The 22,160-nt window shown below is 35.7% G+C and overlaps 1 protein-coding gene across 2 annotated transcripts in view; it reads right to left on the bottom strand.

Annotated features, from left to right (window-relative positions):
- The window catches only part of TLL1 (tolloid like 1), a 341,130-nt gene that overhangs the window by 146,436 nt on the left and 172,534 nt on the right, over positions 1-22,160 (bottom strand). For both annotated transcript variants that reach the window (XM_069105652.1, XM_069105653.1), the window contains one exon: positions 21,941-22,065. In XM_069105652.1, coding sequence (XP_068961753.1) covers positions 21,941-22,065 — 125 coding nt within the window. The remainder of the gene's footprint in view (positions 1-21,940; positions 22,066-22,160) is intronic.

The raw sequence follows: 22,160 nt of genomic DNA, 5'->3' as shown, positions 1-22,160 counted from the left end.
AGGAAGGAAGGAGGGAGGGAAGGAGGGAGGAAGGGAGGGAGGGAGGAAGGAAGGAAGGAAGGAAGGAAGAAGGGAGGGAGGGAGGGAGGGAAGGAAGGAAGGAAGGAAGGAAGGAAGGAAGGAAGGAAGGGAGGAAGGAAGGAAGGAAGGAAGAAGAAAGGAAGGAAGGAAGAAGGAAGGAAGGAGGGAAGGAGGGAAGGAAGGAAGGAAAGGAGAGAAGGAGGGAAGGAGTAAAGAAGGAAGGGAGGGAGAGAGGAAAACAGAGAGAGTCAAGGAGGCATTTGAAAAATTACACTGAAAACATTTATCAGAAGGGATATCTGAGAGAGTCTTAGATAATTAAGAGAATTGTTGCTTTATGGTTTTTTTTCATTTGTTTGGATCTATTTTATAGTACCTTGATTTCTCATAAAGTCATTAGCTTCCATTTGCTCCAATCTTCAGTGAATTTTTGAAATTCCTTTTCCATTTGGCCAATTTGAATTTTTAAGGCATTCTCACAGGCTTTTAAGGCCTCTTTTGTCACTTGAGTTAGTCTATTTTTTAAGGTATCATTTTCTTCAGTCAGGCTGTTGACTCACTTTTCATGATTTTCTTGCATCATTCTCATTTCTCTTCCCATGTTTTCCTCCACTTCTCTTACTTGATTTTCCAAATCCTTGAGCTGCTCCATGACCTGCAACCAATTCATATTTTTCTTGGAAGCTTTGTGGTCTTCTTCTGGTTCCATGTTTTGATTCTTTTTGTCCCCAAAAAAGGATTCTATGGTATGACTGCACTTCCTCTGCTTGCTCGTCTTGCCAGCCAATTATTTGACTTTTGAGCTCTTGCCATGGTAGAAATCTGCTTTCAGAGAGGTGAGCTGTGTCCCAAATTGCTGGGGTTTTTGCAGTTGTCAGAGATATGAGGAGGGCACCCTCTCCACAGCCACCACAACCTCTGGCACAACTGGCATTTCTCACCCCAGGACCAACACCCAAGACTACGACCCAGATCCAAGCAGGTCAAAGCAAGAGTAATTACCCTCTGAGTAGTCAGTTGGTCACCCTATGATCTGCAGGCCAGGAGATCAGGAGGCAGTCACGTGACAGCAGTTGAAGCCACTGCACCACTGCTACCTCTCATCCCAGGGGCAGGAGCTAGATCACTCTTTTCTCTTACCCATTTCCCACAGAGCTCCCTCCTGATCTTTTATTTCTCTTTGGTGTTTATGGGTTGAGAAGTCTGGAAACCACCATAGCTGCTGGTGATTCACTCTCCTGAAGTCTGCTCTGGCCAGTCTGGTTGGGGCTGCCCTAGGTGAGCCATCATGCTGGATTGTGCTTGGCTCAGAGTCCTGTACATAGATCCTTTCTGCTGGCCTTCCAGGCTGCCTGCAGTGGGAGATTTGTTTCTCTCTACCACTTTGTGAGTTCTGCAGCTCTAAAATTTGTTTAGAGTCATATTTTACAGGTATTAGAGGTAATTGGTAAAGTTCAACTTTTTTTTTAGTGTGCTTTTACAGAATGATGCAGTGAAATCTGAGCTCCACTTAAAGTACATTTGTATGCGTCTTTCCACAATTCCATCCTAAATTAACTACTTCCATCTTTGGCCATTTTTGTTAGTTAGCTGGGTATTAAGTAAAACCTTAGAATTGTTTTCATTTGCACTTCTCTTAATGATATGTAGCAAACTTTCATAAAATTATAAATAGTGTGGAATTTATTTTCACAAAGTGAAAATAACAGTGATTGTCCTATACAGTACAGAGATGGTAGCATGTTGCTTCAGAGATTTTTCTTTGAGCTAGTAGTCCTTTTGCATTCCTTTGTACAATATTCCTCTGACTTAGAATTTAGGATATTTTACATGCTGTTTAAGGGTTTTTTTTTAAACAGGTGATTTAATGGGTAATTTAATCACCAACTCCTCCATATTTACCCAAATCACTCTTGCTTCAAATCTGTATTCCAAGAAATGTATTCATATTTGGTTTGCATTTGGTATGTTACATTTCTTTAGGAAATATCTACTTTACAGAAGAAATACTACATCTTATTTCATTATTCCTGATTCCTCTTTATGAATCACAAGAAGGTGATTCAAGAAAACTGGGGTTCTGCTGTTTTGCTTTACTTTGCCACAATGTATCTTCATCCAATTCACCATTCCTAATTACCTTGCTTCATTTTCTCCAATTTAACTTTGAAAAAAATGACTAGAGAAAGTACCTGTGAAAGAAGCATTTATTTAAAATGAAGTGCAATCTACTACCTGTTCTCCTTGTTTTAGAGATGACCACAGACATGTACAGTCCCCCCACCCCCCGCCAAGTGGAGAATCTACTTAAGATTTGTTTAATAAGCATCCACTTAGAGTTAGACAGGGTCATAAAGAAGATCTATTCTGAAATTATCATTTTATTTGATTTTTCCCTTGAAAATATAAAAACATCATTGCTACAAAACAGACATAAAAAATTAGTAACAACTTAGATATATGTTTATTTTTCCACCTCTATATCTTTGAGCGAGCATGCTGAGAGCTGGTCTTGACTGGCTTCAATACCAACTCTAATAGATGCTGGTTATATAAACCCTGAGCAAGTCACTTAACTTTTCAATGTTTTAAACAATTCTCTAGGGAGGCAGAGCCAAGATAGTGGAATAAAAAGAGGAACTTGCTTAAACTCCCTCACCAAACACCTCTAATATCTGTAAAATATGAGTCTAAATAAATTTTGGAGCTATAGAACTCACAAAGTGGTGGAGAGAACCAAATCTCCCACTGCAGGCAACATGTCAGGTCAGCAGGAAGGATGTATTGCAAAGGGCTATGAGCCAAGCACAATCCCGCGAGAAGGCTCACCTGGGGCAGCCCCAACCAGTGGTACAGACTGGCTGGAGAAGACTTCAGGAGAGTGAATCACCAGCAGCTGTGGTGGTTTCCAGACTTCTCAACCCATAAACACCAAAGAGAAGTAAGAGTTCAAGAGGGAGCTCTGTTGGAACTGGGCAAGAGAAAAGCATGATCTAGCCCCTGCCCCTTGGAGGAGAGGTGGCAGTTGTGCAGTGCTTTCAACTGCTGCCCTGCAGCTGCCTCCTGAGCTCCTGGCCTGCAGATCATAGGGTGACCAAGTGACCACTTAGACTGACTCTTTCTTTGACTAGTTGGATCTGGGTTGCAGTCTTGGGTGTTGGTCCTGGGGTGAGGAATGTCAGTGTGCCAGAGTTTGTGGTGGCTGTTGACAGGAGGCCACCCTCATAGCTCTGACAACAGCTCTGACAACTGCAAAAACTCCAGCAACTTGGGACACAGCTCTCTTCATGATGGAAGCAAGTTCTACCTTGGCAAAGAGCTCAAAAGTCAAGTAACTGGATGGCAAGATAAGCAAATAGAGGAAGTGCAATCAGTCCACAGAATCCTGTTTTGGGGACAAAGAGGATCAGAACATAGAACCAGAAGAAGACAACAAAGTCAAAACTCCTGCATCAAAAGCTTCCAAGAAAAATATGAACTGATTGTGGGTCATGGAGGAGGTCAAGAAAGATTTTGAAAAGCAAGTAATACAAGTGGAGGAAAACATGGGAAGAGAAATGAGAATGATGCAAGAAAATCATGAAAAGTGAGTCAACAGCCTGACTGAAGAAAATAACACCTTAAAAAATAGACTAAATCAAATGGCAAAAGGTCCAAAAAGTCAATGAGGAGAAGAATGCTTTAAAAATTTGAATTGGCCAGTTAGAAAAGGAGTTTCAAAAACTCACTGAAGAGAATAATTCCTTCAAAATTAGATTGGAGAAAATGGAAGCTAATGAATTTATGAGAAATCAAAATACTATAAAACAGATCCAAACAAATGGAAAAATAGAAGCCAAAAAATGGAAAAAAAAAATAGAAGGCAATGTGAAATATTGCATTGGAAAAACCAGACCTGCAAAATAGATCCAGAAGAGATAATTTTAAAATTATTGGACTACCTGAAAGCCATGATAAAAAAAGAGCCTAGAAATCATCCTTCAAGAAATTCTCAAGGAAAATTGCCCCGGTATTATAGAGCCAGAGGGCAAAATAGAAATTGAAAGAATTCACTGATCGCCTCTTGGAAAAGATCCCAAAAAGAAAACTCCTAGGAATATTATAGCCAGGTTCCACAATTCGCAGGTGAAGGACAAAATGCTACCAGCAGTCAGGAAGAAACAATTTGAGTATTGCGGAAACACAATCAGGATAACACAAGACCTAGCAGCTTCTACATTAAGGGATCTAAGGGTTTGGAATATGGTATTCTGGAAGGCAAATGAGCTAGGATTAAAACCAAGAATCACCTACCCAGCAAAACTTAGTATGATGTTTCAGAGGAAAATATGGTCATTCAATAGAGAACTTTCAAGCATTCATGATGAAAATACCAGAAAATTTAACTTTCAACTACAAGAAGCATGAGAAGGTAAACAGGAAAAAGAAATCATAAGGAACTTATTTAAGTTCAACTATTTGCATTCCTACATGGAAAATCAATAATTGTAACTCATAAGAATTTTCTCAGCATGAGGACAGTTGAAGGGAATATATGTGTATCCATACATATATATGTATGTATAGGAGGGCATATGTGAATGTATATATGTGTGTGTGTACATGTATACACAGAGGGCACAGGAGGAATTTTGAAGGGATGATATCTAAAAAATAAAATTAAGATGTGAGAAAGGAAAAAAAGGGAGAGATAGAATAAGGTAAATTATCTCATAAAAGAGGCAAGAGAAAACTGTTACAATGGAGGGGATGAGCAGAAATGTGAAAGGGAATAGGTCAACCTTATTCTCTTTGGATTTGGCTTAAGGAGAGAATAACATACACACTCAATTGGGTATCTTACCCTACAGGAAAGTAGGGGAGAAGGGGATAGGAGGGGATAAGATAGAAGGGAGGGCATATTGAGGGAGAGGGTGTTATAAGCAAACACTTTTGAAAAGGGACAGGGTCAAAGGAAAAAAAAAGACTAAATGGGGACAGGATAAGATGGAGGGAAATATAATTAGTCTTTCACAATATAGCTACTATAGTAATGTTTCATGTAACTATACATGTACAACTGATATTGGATTGTCTTCCAAGTGGGGGTGGGTGAGTAGGAAAGAAGGGAAAGAATCTGGAAATCAAAGTTTTTAAAACAAATATGAAAAAAATTCATGCAACTGGGGAATAAGATGTACAGGAACTGGTGTATAGAAATCCATCTTGCCCTACTAGAAAGTTGGAGGGGGATGAGGGTGGATATAAGAGAGAACAGATTAGGGGAAGGGGTATTCCATAGGCTCGCTACCTTGGGACAGGGAGTAGAAGAAAGACGGGGAGAAAATTTTTAACTCAAAATCTTCTGGAAATGAATACTGAAAACTAAAAATAAATTGAAAAAAAGTAACTAAAATGTCCATAACCTTGGATCCATCATTAGGCAAAAAGATCAAAGAAAGAAAAGCCCCCAAATATAGCAAAATAATCATCATATCTTTTGTATTTAGTCACAAAGAATTGTAAAGAAATTAGGTATCCACTGATTGCAAAATGGCTAAATAAATTGTGGTACATTAATATAATGGAATATTTATGCCCAGGAAAAATGAGAAATATAAAGGCACCAGAGGAACATAAAAAGACATATGAACTAATGCAAAGTCAAGGATTAAAAAGCAATAGGATAATATACAAAACTCTACAGAGGGAACAAAAATCAAAACTGAATGCCATGGAAAAATAATAATCAAGACACGCCCTGAAGAAGAGCTGCGAAAATATCCCCCCTCTCTTCATTGCAGATGTTGAGGGTCTATATTGTACATACTCTCATGGTTGATGGATTTATTAGTATTAGCACTCGACTTTTGTTCTTTCTTTTTTTAGATTGTGTTTTAAGAAACGGATAATTTGGGGGATGTATTTTTGGAAATAAATATGTAAAACAAAATATATAAATAAAATAAAGTTAAAATCTATCTACTTTGGGTCAACAAAGCACAATACTATAGCTCTCATTATTTTTTTAAGTGCTATTTCTTAGGCAATTGGGCATACTAGCGCTATTATCATGCATTCATTGTCAATGATGCAATCAACTTTATTTTACAAGGGTTTTATATTAGTAAAATTATCATTTGTAATATTTTTTTAGGAAAAGAGAGAAATTGGCTATGTATTGGTATTAAATTTGATACCATACAGAAGAGCTAAAATTTAAGATCAAAAATAGTAACAGAATATTTGAGAAATTCACTAGAGACAAAAATCTAATTAAGGAGGTAGCAACAAAATCTATGGCTGTGTATGTCCAATCATGAATACATAATGTGTAGATGATAGGTAAGGTAAACTGAAGATAATTATGAAGAAAGGCCAATTTTATTCCAAGGCTATGTTGGAGAATAGAGAAACATAGAAGAATGGAGAGGAGAGAAGGTCAGCATAGATCAGACTATGATCATAAAAGGGAAATTTCAGATATCATTTTACTCAATAATTTGGCTCTGTTTTCTCTAGCAAGAAAAATAATATTTAGACTACAAAATACAAAATAATACAGAGAGAAAATTTGTTTTTGATGAATTTTAAATCATTAAGATAAATTAATTCCACATTTATTGAAACAACTGTTTAATATGATTCTACAGCCACTTCCAATGATCTCTGAAAGATCATGAAAAATAAAAGTCACTACAGAATAAAGGCAAATATTCCAACTTTCCAAAGAGAGAAATAAACAATCTCTAAACAATATTCCAGAAAACCTTACTGCTAATCAAAGAAAAAATACTGAACTTAATTTTATGTACACATTAGTAAATATGTTGAAATGCAAGTGGTGATCAGAGAGTCAGTGTGATTTGAATAAGTTACACCACATTATCCTCACTTTCTTTTTTGATCAAGTTATTAAACTGGTAAATAAAAAAAAATGGTGTAAATATAGCATACTTAGATGTTACCAAAAGATTTGACGAAGTATATTATGCTATTTTTGTGGGAAAAAAATGAGTAAAGACAAAAAAACTAGAGCTACAATGGAGTTCATCTAGAATTGGCTGAATGATCAGACCCAAAGAATAATTATTACTGGTTTGAGGTCTAGAAGGAAAGAAGTCTCTTGTGAAGCATCTTGAGATTCTGAGTTTGAACTCAAGCAATTTAACATGTTTATGAATTATGCAAATGAAAGGAAGAAATAACTTGGTCATTAAACTTGGAGATGGCACAAAGCTGGAAAGGAAAGCTTACATGTTGGATAATTAAGTTAGCATCCTTACAGGTTAGAACATTAGGTCAAATTTAATCAAAATGCAATTAATATTAGTGTATTTTTTAATATTTAGCTTTTTAAATCAACTTCATAATACATAATGGAGGGGTATGATTAAAAGAAATTTGTTAGATAAAGGTCTGAAGATTTTAGTAGACAGAAAGATCAATATAAATCAATGGTGTGATAAAACAGCAATAAACAAGTTAAAATAATTTTTTGTGAACTTAAGACATGAAAAATGTTCAGTACAAGGTAGATAATAGTCCTGTTACACTTTCATAATCAGATTACACCAATGTGCTGTGCTTAGTTCTGGGTGGCACAATTTAGGAAAGACATCGATTAGGTGCCAGGCATCCAAAGGAGAGCCAATGAGTGTTGATGAAATGCCCCAAAATGTTGCTAGATGATAATTAGTTTAAGGAACTGTGAAATATTAGCTTATATAAGGGAAAACAGAAGAAGGGCATAATACAGTCAATAAACAGTCAAACTACCTAAAGGAGTGCCATGTCAAAGAATTAAATTTTTTCTGCTAACACTGTAGATCCTGTGTTCTTATGCCTATAGGGAAGAATTTGGAACAACAATGAGTTGAAGTTGCAAAGAGGGAAATTAATGCTCAATGTTAAGGCAAATGTACCCAAACTTAGAGGCATACAAAAGTTTTATGGACTATCTCAGGAGGTAATAAGTTTCCTCTTTCAGAGGGCTGTATGTTACAGCTGTTTCTTTTTTCTACATGCATTGAGCCAGACTATACAATATCTGAGTCTAGTTCTCAGAGTTCTATCAATTTGTGATTCTTGGCTCAAGAAGACTAGGGCTGATTATAGTTGTTATCTAATTTTTTTGATGATTTTTTAAAATTCCATTAAGGAAAGCTTAGATAAGCCTAGGGTTATTGTAAGGAATAATATACATACACACATGTACACACAAATGCATATATATATACACACACACAAAATGCCTAAATAAAATGAGAACTTCCTCCAGTTGCTTGTTAAAACAGGAACGAAGACTCTAATGTCAAGAGGAATCATGGCTTTTCTGCTCAATGGTTTAATATTTCCTGGTTTAAATATTTGCCCAAGAGGATGCACATAACTTCCTTTGTGTTCAAGCAACAGTTAAGTTATTCATCATCAGAATTTTGGAATACTTTGCCATGTTGTGTGGTTTAGCTATTTTAGATAAAAATTAGGATTATATTTACAGTGACTTAGACACTTTAAGAACCCCTTTAATTAAATTTCATATGCAAGTATACCAATATGTGTATGGTAAATAACTCTATTTTCACTCCCTTATTACATATTAACATAGGTGTCATTTTCTCTGCTTCCTTATTTGAAATATTATCTCCTACTTCAATTTCATGAGGATAGGCCAATAGGAAAAACTTAATTATCATTATTACATATATGACCTTGGTGTTTTCTTTATACTTCAGGTGACTGACATTTCAAATAATCCATTATGAAAGAAAGAGATGTGTGAAAAAAAAATGGAGACTTTATATTCTTATTATAATTAACCATACAACAATGCACATGTAAGTAAAGTGCTTATTCAGGATTGTCACACCAAGAAACTAAACAACTCTTACTGAAATTGTTTTTTGAGATTTCAAATAGATGGCAAAAGCTCATTAATTCAGAATTTACAAGTTCAATTTAATAAGGTTCTCAGAGAAACTGGACTGAAGTTGTTGATTTGTTCAAATTTATAATAAAGATATCTGGTAGGAAACTGAATACTGTAAACAACATTATATGAGAATTGTGTACCTACTTAAGAAAAAAGCTATTTGCAAATATTTCTGGGTTATATATTTAGGCTCAGTCAAAGACTTGCTGGACAACTCTGAGCAAATCACAACTCTCCTCTATATTCCTGTTACCCCCATTCTCACCATGCTCTTAAGCACGTGACCTAATCTGATGCAAGCTGTTCACCATCACCTTTCCCTTGCCCTTTGGGTGATCATCAACTTAAATTCTTGGGACACTGTAGTATTTCATGACTCAACTGCTAAATGACACTGGAATAATAGTGGTTTTTAAAAACTATAGGCCTCTGTTTCAGGAAGAATTTAGCGTATTCTCAAAAAGTAATTCTCAAATTGAGGATTCAAAGGCAGTCCAGACTGTTATCTTTTTCCCATTTAATTCTCGGTTTAGATGTTTTGCTTTTTTTTTTCTAATTTCCAGTGTTAATACAACTATCTGTAACTACCTAGCTATATATGTGTATATGTATGTGTATGTACCTACATAGATATCTATCTAAATGCGTAACATCATCTAGGAAATAGGAATTCCTTGCGCATTGCTGTTTTTTTCCTGTGTGAATTGGGCCAAACTCTTCTTGAGTGATCATCAATCTCATTCTATAAGGCTCTGAAATATCCTGGGTCTTGATGCCATCAGAACAGTGCTATAAGCAGTTAAGAACACCTTGAAGATCTGACAATTTCTAGAGAATTTATCGTTGAATTGTATGTTGTGTGGAATGACTTCCTTGACAGTAGTATATATCTCTGTGAGAACACATCTCCTTGTATGCCTTGCCTGATAAGAGGCACCAAAGTTATCTCTCTTGCTGTATCTTTCAAGGAATCTTAAATAAATATGACATATGCACAGAGGACATTTTGTTGTAAGAAAGTCATCAAGGCTTTGTTTTCCTTTACTATATCAAAGGCTTTTTTAAATTGCCAACATACACTAAACACAATGGGATGTTGTATCCCGTACACCTTTCAGTCAATTATTACTTTCCTATTTATGTGGAGGGCAAAACCATGCTTTTAGTCATGGAAATTGCCCACCACTCTTCTCTCTTTGCTAATCAGTAGCCAAGTGTCACCGATTCTATCTCCACAGCATCTGTCACATCTAATTATTTATCTCCACTTACACAACTATTCCCCTGATACACTCCATTGCTGGTCCTTTCCTAGACTATTTCAAAACTCTCCTGTTTGATCTCCTTGCTTTGTCTGTCTCTACTTGAATCCATTCACACAAATCCATCATACTGTCAAATTGATATTCCTAAAGAACAGTTCTGATTATATCATTCCGCAAGCTTTGTTGACTTCTTACCTCTAGGATAATGAAATACGTGTTTCTCTGTTTGTTATTTTAAGTCCTTCACAATATGACTTTTTGTCTCTCTTCCCTTTTTCATCAGCCTTAGGTTCAAGCAAATACTTGTTGTTTCCCAGAAATGATATCCCATCTGTCTTCATGACTATGCATTGACTATTCCCTAAGACTAAAATGTTTTCCTGTCTCATCTACATATGCCTCTTAGAATTGAAAGATTTTATGCCTCAGTCCTACATTTACAATTGTTAAGCATTCTCTCTTCTGAAATTATTTTGCAATGACTCTGCTATGAATTTTTGCATTTTCTTATGTATGCTTATATTACATCCCTATCCCACTCTAATAGCTTTTTGGGTACAGTTGGATGGTACAGTGGATAGAGCACAAGACTTAGAATCAGGAGATATTAGTTTAAATCTCACCTTGTCTCATAGCTGAGTGGCCTTGAGCAAGTCACTTAAATTCTCCAGTTTCCTCAGTAAAATGGTGATATCTACCTCATGGGGTTGCAGTGAGGATCAAATAAGTTAACACAAATGTTTTGTTCAGTCATTTTTTAGTCATATTTGACTCTTCATGACCCCATTTTTTCTTGGCAAAGATACTGGCGTGGTTTACCATTTCCTTCTCCAGCTCATCTTATAGATAAATACACATTTAAGTGACTTGCCCAGCATCACATAGCTATGCTCTGAGGCCAGGTTTAAATTCAGGAAGAGGAGTCTTCACGACTTCAAGCCTGGCACTCCTTCCAATGCACCATCTAGTTACAAACGTTAGTGTTATATAAATGATACCTTACTTCTCACTGTGAGAACAATGACTACTACTATGACGATGAAAACAATGATGACTGATTCATTTCTGTCTTTATATATCCAGTACCTAACACAGTGCCTGGCATATAACACATGACTTGCAAACACTTGTTGAATGAATGAATGTTTGATGCATCTATAGAGCCAAAAAGGTAGGGCAAGATTGGATAAATTGAGAGCTACATCACTGAAGAACATATCTGCAGGGATGAAATCACAGGTCCATTGACAAATTATAGTTGTATTGATAAGTCTGTAAATTGCATTTCTAATATTTCTTTTTTTCTTTATTCTAAATATTTATTTATTTTAGTTTTCAATATTCATTTCCACAAGATTTTGAATCGCAAATTTTCTCTGTCTTTCTCCTATACCCCACCCAAAGAGAGCAAGCCCACTGAATAACCCTTCTGTAATGCCATGAACGAGCAGCTTTCCAGAAGAATGCTACTGTGAACAGCTTTTAAAACTGTGATTACATAGTATAGTGAACACCCTATTTATTCCATAAGAAATCAAAGCAAAACATTTAGAAAATCAAGATACAGCATTAACAATATTACAACTTATCACAAAAAATCACAATATAGCATTCACAACAGCTTATTAAAATGGCCACATAGTTTTCACCAAAGTGGTCACAGTATTTAGAACAAAGAACAATCATCTTAAAGTACAATAGTCAAAGTCTTCCACTCATGGGGCACACTAAATTAATTCAATCAGTCACTTATTCAGCAATAAATTACTAAGTATCATTAATCACTAAGTACAATCATTAGAAAATACACAAACCCTCCACCCCTAGGACACTAGTAAACTACAATTTCATCATTACTCCATACCCACAGAGAGGTCTTTTCACCTTGACTTGGGGATGGTTCTCAGATTCCTTGGATCCCCTTTCATGGTCCCAGATTCTACCTGGATTCACCAGACTGTCACATGGGTTCAATGGCAGACAGCTCCCAATTCCTTGTCCAGCTCTCTGGGTAGGTCCTGCTCCACAATGAAGTTCAAAGGGTACAATCCATCTCAAATCCTTCACAACTTCTGCTCCCGGGAATTCACCAAGCCACAAACAGACGAAGTCCCTGTATCCTGGTCATGCTTCCACAGTCTTCTGCAGCCCATTCAAAATATCAGAATCACCTTATCCAGCCTGGGGGGAGGGGGCTCCTGGGTTCCTGTTCAGAAAAATTCCACCACCACAAGATCTCAGGAAATTCTGGCTCAGTTCTCTATTCTCTCTCCAGAACAACAGCTACTGGCACCAGATTCTTGTCTAAAGAAATTCTGACTATGCTTCTCTGGGGCTTTTCTTATATACACAGCATTAGCTACTTCCTGTTTCAGCCAACCCCTTCCTGTTACATCAGGAACCGGGGTTCATAACTTCTTTTTTTTAATGCTTTATTAACTTCTGATTTACATCATTCGTTTCCGCCAGATTTTGAGTTACAAATTTTCTCCCGTTTTTCCCTACCCACCACCCCCAAAATAGCAGTCCCAGAGGATATCCCCTCCTCCAATCTGCTCTCTCCCATATTTTCTCCCATACCCCTTATGACTTTTCCAGTGGATCTCTATGCCTCAGTACCTGTATATCTTATTTACCAATTACATGTAAAATGGTATTAATAACAGTATACACAACACACACATATATTTGATTTTAAAACTTTCAATTCTAGATTCATTCCCTTCCTTCCTTGTCATCCACCCTTACTGGGAAGAAAAGCAGTTGTATAGGTTGTTCATGTGTGGCTAATGCAAAACAATAACATAGTAGATATATTGTAAAAGACTGACTATATTTCCCTTCCTCCTGTCCCACCTCACACTTGTTCTATTCTCTACTTTGATCCCCTCCCTTTTCAAAAGTGGGTGTTTCCAACTTGCTTCCCCCCCAGCCTATCCTCCCTTCCATCATCCCCCCTCCCATCCCCTACCCCCCTACTCTCCTGGAGGGTGAGATGCCCTATTTAGTGTATATTTCATTCCCTCCTCAAGCCAAATTCAATGGGAATAAGGTTGACCCATTCCCTTTTGCCTTCCTATTCTTCCCCTCCTTTGTAACCATTTTCCCTTGCCTCTTCTGTATGAGATAGTTTACCCCAATCTGTCTCTCCCCATCTCCTCTCATTATATTCCTCTCTCACCTCTTAATTTCACCTTTTAAGCATCATCCCTTCCTGTTAAATTGGTCCTGTGCCCTCTGTGTATACCTGTAAACATATATACACACATTCACATGTGTATTCATATGCCAATATACCCTCATATATAGACATATATATATATATATTTTTTTTTAATCCCTTCAACTACTGAGAAAAGTTTCCTAAGTTACAATTATTGTTTTTCCATGTAGGAATGTTAATAGTTCAACTTTGCTAAGTTCCTTGTGATTTCTTTTCCCTGTTTACCTTCTCATGCTTCTCTTGCTTCTTGTATCTGAATGTCAAATTTTCTATTCAACTCTGGTTTTTTCAGTAAGAATGCTTGAAAGTCCTCTATTCCACTGAATGACCATATTTTCCCCTGAAACATGATACTCAGTTTTGCTGGGTAGGTGACTCTTGGTTTTAATCCCAGCTCCTTTGACCTCTGGAATATCATATTCCAAGCCCTTTGATCCCTCAGTGTAGAAGCTGCCAGATCCTGGGTTATCCTGATTGCTTTTCCACGATATTCAAATTGTTTCTTCCTGGATGCTTGTAATATTCTCTCCTTAATCTGGGAATTCTGGAACCTGGCTATAATATTCCTAGGAGTTTTCTTTTTCGGATCTTTTTCAGGTGGTGATCGATGGATTCTTTCAACCTCTATTTTGCCCCCTGGTACTAAAATATCAGGGCAGTTATCTTTGAAAACTTCCTAGAGGATGATTTCTAGGTTCTTACTTTGGTCATGGCTTTCAGGTAGTCTGATAATTTTTAAATTATCTCTCCTGGATCTATTTTCCAGGTCAGTGGCTTTTCCCATGAGATATTTCACATTGCCTTCTATTCTTTCATTTGTTTGGATCTGTTTAACAGCATCTTGATTTCTCATAAAGTCATTAGCTTCCATTTACTCCAATCTAATTCTGAAGCAATGATTCTCCTCATTCAGCTTTTGAGATTCTTTTCACATCTGGCAAATGTGGCTTTTTAAGTCATTCTTCTCCTCATTGCTTTTTTTGCGCATCTTTTGCCATTTGAGTCAGTCTGTTTTTTAAGGTATTATTTTCCTCAGTTAGGCTGTTGACTCTCATTTCATAATTTTCTTGCATTGTTCTCATTTCTCTTCCCAATATTTCCTCAACTTCTCTTATCTCCTTCATAAGGTCCTCTATGGCCTGTAACCAGCTCATATTTTCCTTTGAAGCTTTTGGTGCAGGAGTTCCGACTTCACTGTCTTCCTCCTGTTCCATGCTTTGCTCATTTTTGTCCCCAAAATAGGAGTGTAATTTTGGAATCTTCTGTCTGATTTGTTTCCTTTGCCTGGTCATGTCGCCACTTGATCCCTGGGCTTTTTGCCACAGTAGGACTCTGCCACCAGACAGGGGAGCTTTTGTCCCAAACACTGGGGTTTTCTCAGCTGCCGGAGGTATTAGATGGGTGCCCTCTCTGAGGTCTCCACACGCTCTGGCAAGCTGCAAACACACCCCAGGACCTCCACCCTAGACTGCAATGCATATCCAAGAAGGTTAAAGCAAGAGCAATTACCCCTCAGACTGGTGCTTGGTCTCCCTACACTCTGCAGGCCAGGAGCTGAAGCTGCCACTTGGTGCTGGCTGGCTGTGCCAGTCTCAATGGCTTCTCGCCCCCGGGGGCAAAAGCCATGCACTCCCACTTACTGGGTCCCAAAGTCCAGACTTCACTGACCTCTCACTTTGTCCTTTGCATCTATGTGTTGATAAATCTGGAAACGGGCACAGCTACTGCTGATCTGGAGCCCCTCTGGCCAGCGGCTGGTCAGGCCTCCCCTGGGGCTAAAGCATTGGCATGGGGCTGGGCTGGGCTCCCAGAGTGCTGTGCTGGATTCCTGCCGGCCTGCTGGGCTGTCCTCAGTGGGAAGTTAGCTTCTCTGTGTCATTTTGTGGGTTCTGCAGCTCCAAAGTTTGTTTAGAGTCCCCTTTTTACATGAATTGGGGAAATGTATTTCTAATATTTCAAATAATTCCCAAACACCACCCAAAATAAAACATGTAATAGAAATCTACAATTTTACTTTGTTCTTCTCCTTTCTCAAGAAAGACTGGCTCAAAAGAAGTGACTGATTAAGCCTTAATAGTTGCCCAGTTGGAATGTAATGGGAATACATGGGAATAAAAAGTGTTTCTAAAAAAGGAACAGAATTAAAGGAGATTCTGACTGTATATAAAAGTTGTAGAATTAAAAAAAGAAACAGAAGGGACGGATTGAAAGGAAATAGATAAAAATAAGGAGAAAACAAAGGACAAAAGTTTCAAAGAAAAAGAGGAAAAATAAAGATGAGAAACAAAAGGAATAAATTAAGATGTCAGAAGAGAATGATGAGACAATGTCAGACTTAAAAAAACATATTTCTCTGTACTCTTTTCACAAATGAAGGGTATCACAAATGCCTGTATCTTTTGGGAATAGAGAAAAGATCAACGACCATCTTTCACTTTCTAATGGCTTATATCAGTTTTCATATCAATTAGAAATATGAATGAATGAGTAAATGAAATAGCATCAATTATTTAATTAATTGAAAGCAATTAATTGATTTTCTATAAAGCATTTTGGCAAGACAGAATTAGACTAATAAATGAGGAAGGAGTAAAAACTGATGCCTTTCAAGTCCAAGAGGGCAGAACAATAGAAGAACCTTTGGGACTGAAAATGAGCACAGAATTTCCCCATTGGCTATATATGGGTCCTGTTTAACAACCCAGGAATTACCATAATGTTGCAGCAACTGCATGTTCTGGAAGCCCTGTACTACATCAAGGACTGTTTTACCCAACACAATTAAACAATGGAAACTATAAGCGGTATAACCAGGGCTAGAGAGTAGCCTTTCCTTTTGCACAAGGACATTTTTTTACACTTGCTTCCTCAAAGCACAAAGAATGCCATCAAATACCTTTGAACCCAATGCTTTACCAAAAACAAACAAAAAATACTTAATGAGTGCAAACGTTTTTTCTGAATGAAATTCTGATTTTTATTAATACTGGCAAATGGAAGGAAGGGAGGGGGGAGGGAGGGAGGGAGGGAGGGAGGGAGGGAGGGAGGGAGGAAGGAAGGAAGGAAGGAAGGAAGGAAGGAAGGAAGGAAGGAAGGATTTAAGTGCTTAGGATGTACCAGGCACTATGCTAAGTGCCTAACAAATATTATTTCATTTGTTCCTCACTACAACCCTGTAGTTGTATAACTACATAACAGCATAGTAGGTACTGTTATGATCCTAATTTTACAGATGACTAAATGTGAGCAAGACAGAGGTCTGGTTATTTGCTTAGGGTCACACACTTGGCAAGCATCTAGGGCTGAATTTGAACTCAGGTCTTCCTGACTTCAGGTCCAGCACAGCACCAGTCTTATATTTCTGATCCACACTCAATTTGACTTACCTAAAGGGATTCAAATATTTGTAATGTCTTAATAATTTGATAATAAATATTTGTTGAACTGATTTTGTTGATGTGTTACCCTGATATATAAAACATGTTGTCTATTTAAATTGTTAGATAGCACTAATACTTGTTCTCTCTGTTTATCATTGCCTTTATTCTAGATCTTCCCCCTTGAACTCAATACCTCATTTATCCTAAGTCATAAATAACACAACCTATTACTATCAAAGCATAAACAAGATAAGCTCATACTAAGAAGATTAAAATATTGATGCATGTCGCTGTGAAAAGAGTAAATGACATGGTGTTCAGATTATATGATTATACAGAAAAAAGGCTGAGGAAAGAAGTAGGAAATGACCTCTCACATACCTGAGTCATCAGTTCTTACAAATTACAGAGAAAAGTAACAAAGTCTAAGGGAATTGGGTATTTTTTCTTACATAATAATTCACTCACAGCCTCTATCTAAACAACAACACAATAAACCTCAACTCAATCTTATCATTTATCCAACTAGGCAACTCTCAGAAAGGCAGGTATCTTGAATTCTATATTCTCAGATATTCCCTTCATATTTTCCCATTGATCTGCATAGGGTTAGGTAGAGAAAGGTAGTTAGATGTGGAACTCTAACCCCCTGCTTTACTAGCCATGGGCTACAACTATTTCTGCCCACAAAATCTGGTCAGGATTCAACTAAAAAGTATCAAATGAGATATGATATTTTCTTTCTTGAATATCAAAGGGCATTTTACTTATCCTCTTCCAACATGTTTCTATTGTTTTATTTGGCATTACAGATATTCCTATACTTATTTCTGTATGTTATTCCCACTGACAGCTTACAAGTTCATGGAGGAAGAAACTTTGTCTTACCAATATTTGTCTTCCTTTAGCACCTAGAAAAGGCTTCCATACATAGTAGGTACATGTTAAACATAAGAGTGGAATTGTAAATGTTTCTAAAAATAGAGAATTATGTCAGTGCACATTAAAGTTTACTTTAGTAACACAAAGTACATTCAGTTTTTACCTTTATTCTTTATGCAGGTGAATAATTGGTAGATTGCATTATAGGATAATATATGGCAACTACTTTTCTCATCTTACACCTGGCCTTGGTTGCTACTTTTTCTTTACTGTCGCTTACTATGTATTTTATTTTTCCAGCTGAGTTGATGCCCCACAATAGAAAAGTAGTCCATCATGCATTTTTAGGGAAAATGGCCATATGTTTTTATCAAGAGAGTAAAATATTTAAAAAGGCACAGACTTCCTGTGCATTCACTTGGTAGGCATCTAGATCCTTCATATTTATTCCCAAAGTATTAAAAGGATTAAATATGACTGTTATAAACCTTTAGAGCCCTGAAATATCTTTCTAGATAGATAACAAAGGGACATATTCTGAACAATTTGTATAGACTATCATAATGATGGCCTGAACCAAAGAGTAGTATGAGTTCCTGATGTCCAAATAATTTATGCTACATATTATCACTTAAAAGAAGATGAGTTAGTAATTCCCCTAAAATATAGAAAATTATTTAATAATAATATCACTTTTTTTTTTGTTCAGTCATTTCAGTTTTATCTGACTCTTCATGACCACATTTAAGGTTTTCTTGGCAAAGATACCAGAATGGCTTGCCTTTTCTTACTCCAGCTCATTTTACAGATGAGGAAACTGAGACAAAAGGGTCAAGTGACTTACCCAGTGTCATACAGTCAGTAAGTATCAGAGGTTTGAACTAAAGTCTTACTGACTCCAAGTCCAGCACTCTACTCTCTGTGCTACCTAACTACCTCCAAGAGCACTCATAGAGGTCAGTTATAATACTAATCTTTATTATATTATAATAGTATTGTAATATAATAATAATATTGCATTTCTAAAATATTTTAAGATTTGCAAAGCACTTTACAGTTTAATCCCTTTTTAATTCATCTCTTAATTTAATTCAGCTTTAATTCATTCGAAACAATCCTGTGCAATGTGTATTATTATTATAACCATTTTACAGACAAACCTGAATATGAGAGAAGATAGGTGACTTATCCAAGGTCTAACAGCTAGTGTATACTGATAGCAAAATTTAAACCTTAGTCTTCCTGACTCTAAGCCCAATGATCTATCAACAATACTGCCTTCTAACAAATATTTATTGAACAGTTAAATATAATAATACTCTAACCTGTTTTGATAATAATCTTCTAACTGAAAAAGGAAACATTAAAAAGCCAGGCAAAAATCAAAGAGTCTCAGCTATTCTCTAATAAATATAAAGAAAAGCCTATTACAACAGAATGCAATGTATTTTCTACAAGTACACTGTTGTTTCTACACAGCACCAATAAAAATAAACTATTATTTTTAACTAATCTATTATTTCAAAAGAATATAGACATTAAGATATGCATCCAGCCTTTTAAAAAAGCATATTTGTAAAGCAAAATAGAGGATGCCGAGTGAGAAAGTTGATTATTTACAAAAATTATTTGCAATGAGCTATAATATTTAAAAGGACATCTAGTATGAATTAATGAAAACCCTGAATCATAAAGAGTATTTTAGAGGACTATACTTTATACATATATATGTATATGTGTTTATAATACACATATTTATAATACACACATGCATATACATATATGCATATATACTCACATATATACATTGTACACAATACATACCTATGTGCATATATGTATATACACATATGTGGTACATATATCTGTCAATATTATATATACACATATGTTAGAAAAACCAACTAAATAATTTATTGAAATAGGCTTAATATCTGTAACATCTGTACCTTTTGTAAAGGATACAGAATGATTTAAATTCAAATATCAATTGTTTTTATTAAATGATATTTTCTAAATCATTTGTTTCACTCAACGCTTTGGCACTTAATAAATATGTATGTATTGATTTTTTTTTTAAATTTCACTCAGCAATACAATTTTGGCATGATTTTTTTTGCAATATTATTTTTTTAACAATTTTTCCAAATCAAGTTACCAAATTCCTTCCTGAATTATAATCATTCCAAATAAGTGAATTTGAATTAATGATATTTTACTGTATTGTCATCACTTGATATCAAAGATAAATATTCCCTGTCTTTATTTTTACAAAAAATATACCAGTTGTAAACTAAAGGTGAAAAAATCCACAAATCAACAAGTCATGACTTTTATCTCTTTCAGGGCTTTTCACACTGAAAAGGATATCACATTGCCATAGGTCTGCTTATGGTGCCATAATTGATTCTTGATGAGTTTTAACATGCGTCTGTCAAATCAATACAGAAATAAATCAACTGGCCCCTTTTCCATGAATAAAATACTCCCTTCAATAGATAAAAACCAGTTGGTATATGAGATATCCATTTCCTTAATTACAATTAATCATGTACAAACCAAGTACCAATTTAAGAAACCAACTTAAAGTTCTCTACAGCTTGAGTTCATTCAGGCATGAAATCACAAAAGATGGCAAGAGATGCTGCAAAGTTAAACTATTGCTGTACCTCATCTAAGCCCTTACTTGACTAATTTCAAATATCTTGCTTTCAGTAAGTTGAATTAAACTATGCATGAATAGAGTAATAAAAAGTATACAGGTACATAACAATAGCATATGATTTTAAATAGTATTTCATTCATTCAAATTGGGAGGCTATATTGAACAAATACTGTAATTAGGCAAAAGAATCAATTCTGTTCTCTTTTTTTTTATACAGAGTTTTAAGAACAAAAGGATTCTTAAAGAGATGTATTTTTATTCCTGTAATACAGAATTTCTTTGTGCTATTGGCCTATTGATCAATAGTACTGACGTGTACTTCTGAGAAATGTGCATCAAAACAGTAAGATATGAAAAAATATTCTGATTTATAAACAAGAACTGATATAACAATCAAAGGGGTCTTTTTTTCCTTCATTTTGTAGCCCTTTCTACAAACTGATTAAAATTACAGTAATTTCCATGATGTCCTAACATAGTAGCATTAGATCCTTTGTGACTTAATTCTCACTACTATTTCCTACCCAATATATGTTATATAGGCTAAACTTAACCTACTACACATAATATTCAGGCCACATGTCAGCCAGTTTATCATATTTTTCTGTGAAAAAATCAATTATTTTTATTAATCCTTTTCAATATGACAGGCTAGCAAAGATTTTTAAAAAAGGAACCACATTCATAACATTTACTTAATTTTAAAAAGTGTATTAATTATTTTTCTTCAAGATTCATGGAGTGAAAGAAAATATTAAAAATTAAAAGTTCCATTTAATATAACATAATTTAGAAAGTTTCCTTGACTAATTCTAGAAGGCAATGTAAGAAGGCAATGCAGAAGGCAATAACCTTATTGAGGATATAGGCATTTTGGAGTTATATAAAGCAAGGTAACTAACCACATAAAATATTAACAGTTATTTACCCTCTTGTTCTATTTTCAAATTGATATTCATATTATTTTTATTATTAGGAGGATGGTGGCCATAACTAAATCCCTATTCATATCTCTATTTATTGCTATCTGAGGCATATTTTTCAGTATTTTAGAATGTCCATTAGCAGCAAAATGAACCAAAGCCTAATAACAAGGAAATATGATGTCTTGTTTTGTTTTCTGAGCAGAGACATAGTCTTCTTCTTGCATAAAGTTGTATCACATGTAGTCCATTCACAGTAATCTCATATAGGACATAAAAGCATTTTGGCAAACCAACAAAAATCTCTCTTTTTTGAAGTGTTTATAAAATGCTTTGTGTTATGCAAATCAGTATATCTCAATGTTTTAAATATGCAATTATACAACATACAATTACCTAAGAAAAAGAGCATACTGATATTCTTCCTCTCTTCTCTAAACAAAGGGAACTCCAAATTTAGCTGTAGTAAAAATTTGATTTTTAACCTTTGGCTTTTATTTCAAATTAAATGTGTTACTGAATTCTCTCCTCCCTTAGTTTATGATTATAGACTTTGAACTATGTGTGTCATTTTCCAACTTGAAAAATATGTAGTAATTGACTTGCTATTACCGTGGAATATCACAGGCAAGCACAGTCTTGCTGGTGTGTTTATATGGTATAATACCTGGACATCTATACAGCTTTCTTGCCTGTGCAATATCTCCTTTGCTCAAGCGTGTACGTTGGCCAATTGCAGGACGTATACCATTGTCATCACGGGAAGGAAGAATGGTATCTAGAAACATCCCCCTGAAAAAAAATAATAAAAAGAGAGCCATACAATTCTGTCAGTTTTTAGCCATAAAGGAAGGAAGGAAGGAAGGAAGGAAGGAAGGAAGGAAGGA

The sequence above is a fragment of the Petaurus breviceps genome, unplaced genomic scaffold, assembly GCF_028583685.1.
Source record: "Petaurus breviceps papuanus isolate PSGF00001 unplaced genomic scaffold, PetGlider_PUasm1.0 76, whole genome shotgun sequence".
In the NCBI taxonomy this organism is placed as follows: domain Eukaryota; kingdom Metazoa; phylum Chordata; class Mammalia; order Diprotodontia; family Petauridae; genus Petaurus; species Petaurus breviceps.
Note: the sequence above shows the minus strand (reverse complement) of the source record. Positions and strands in the feature narration are given on the sequence as shown.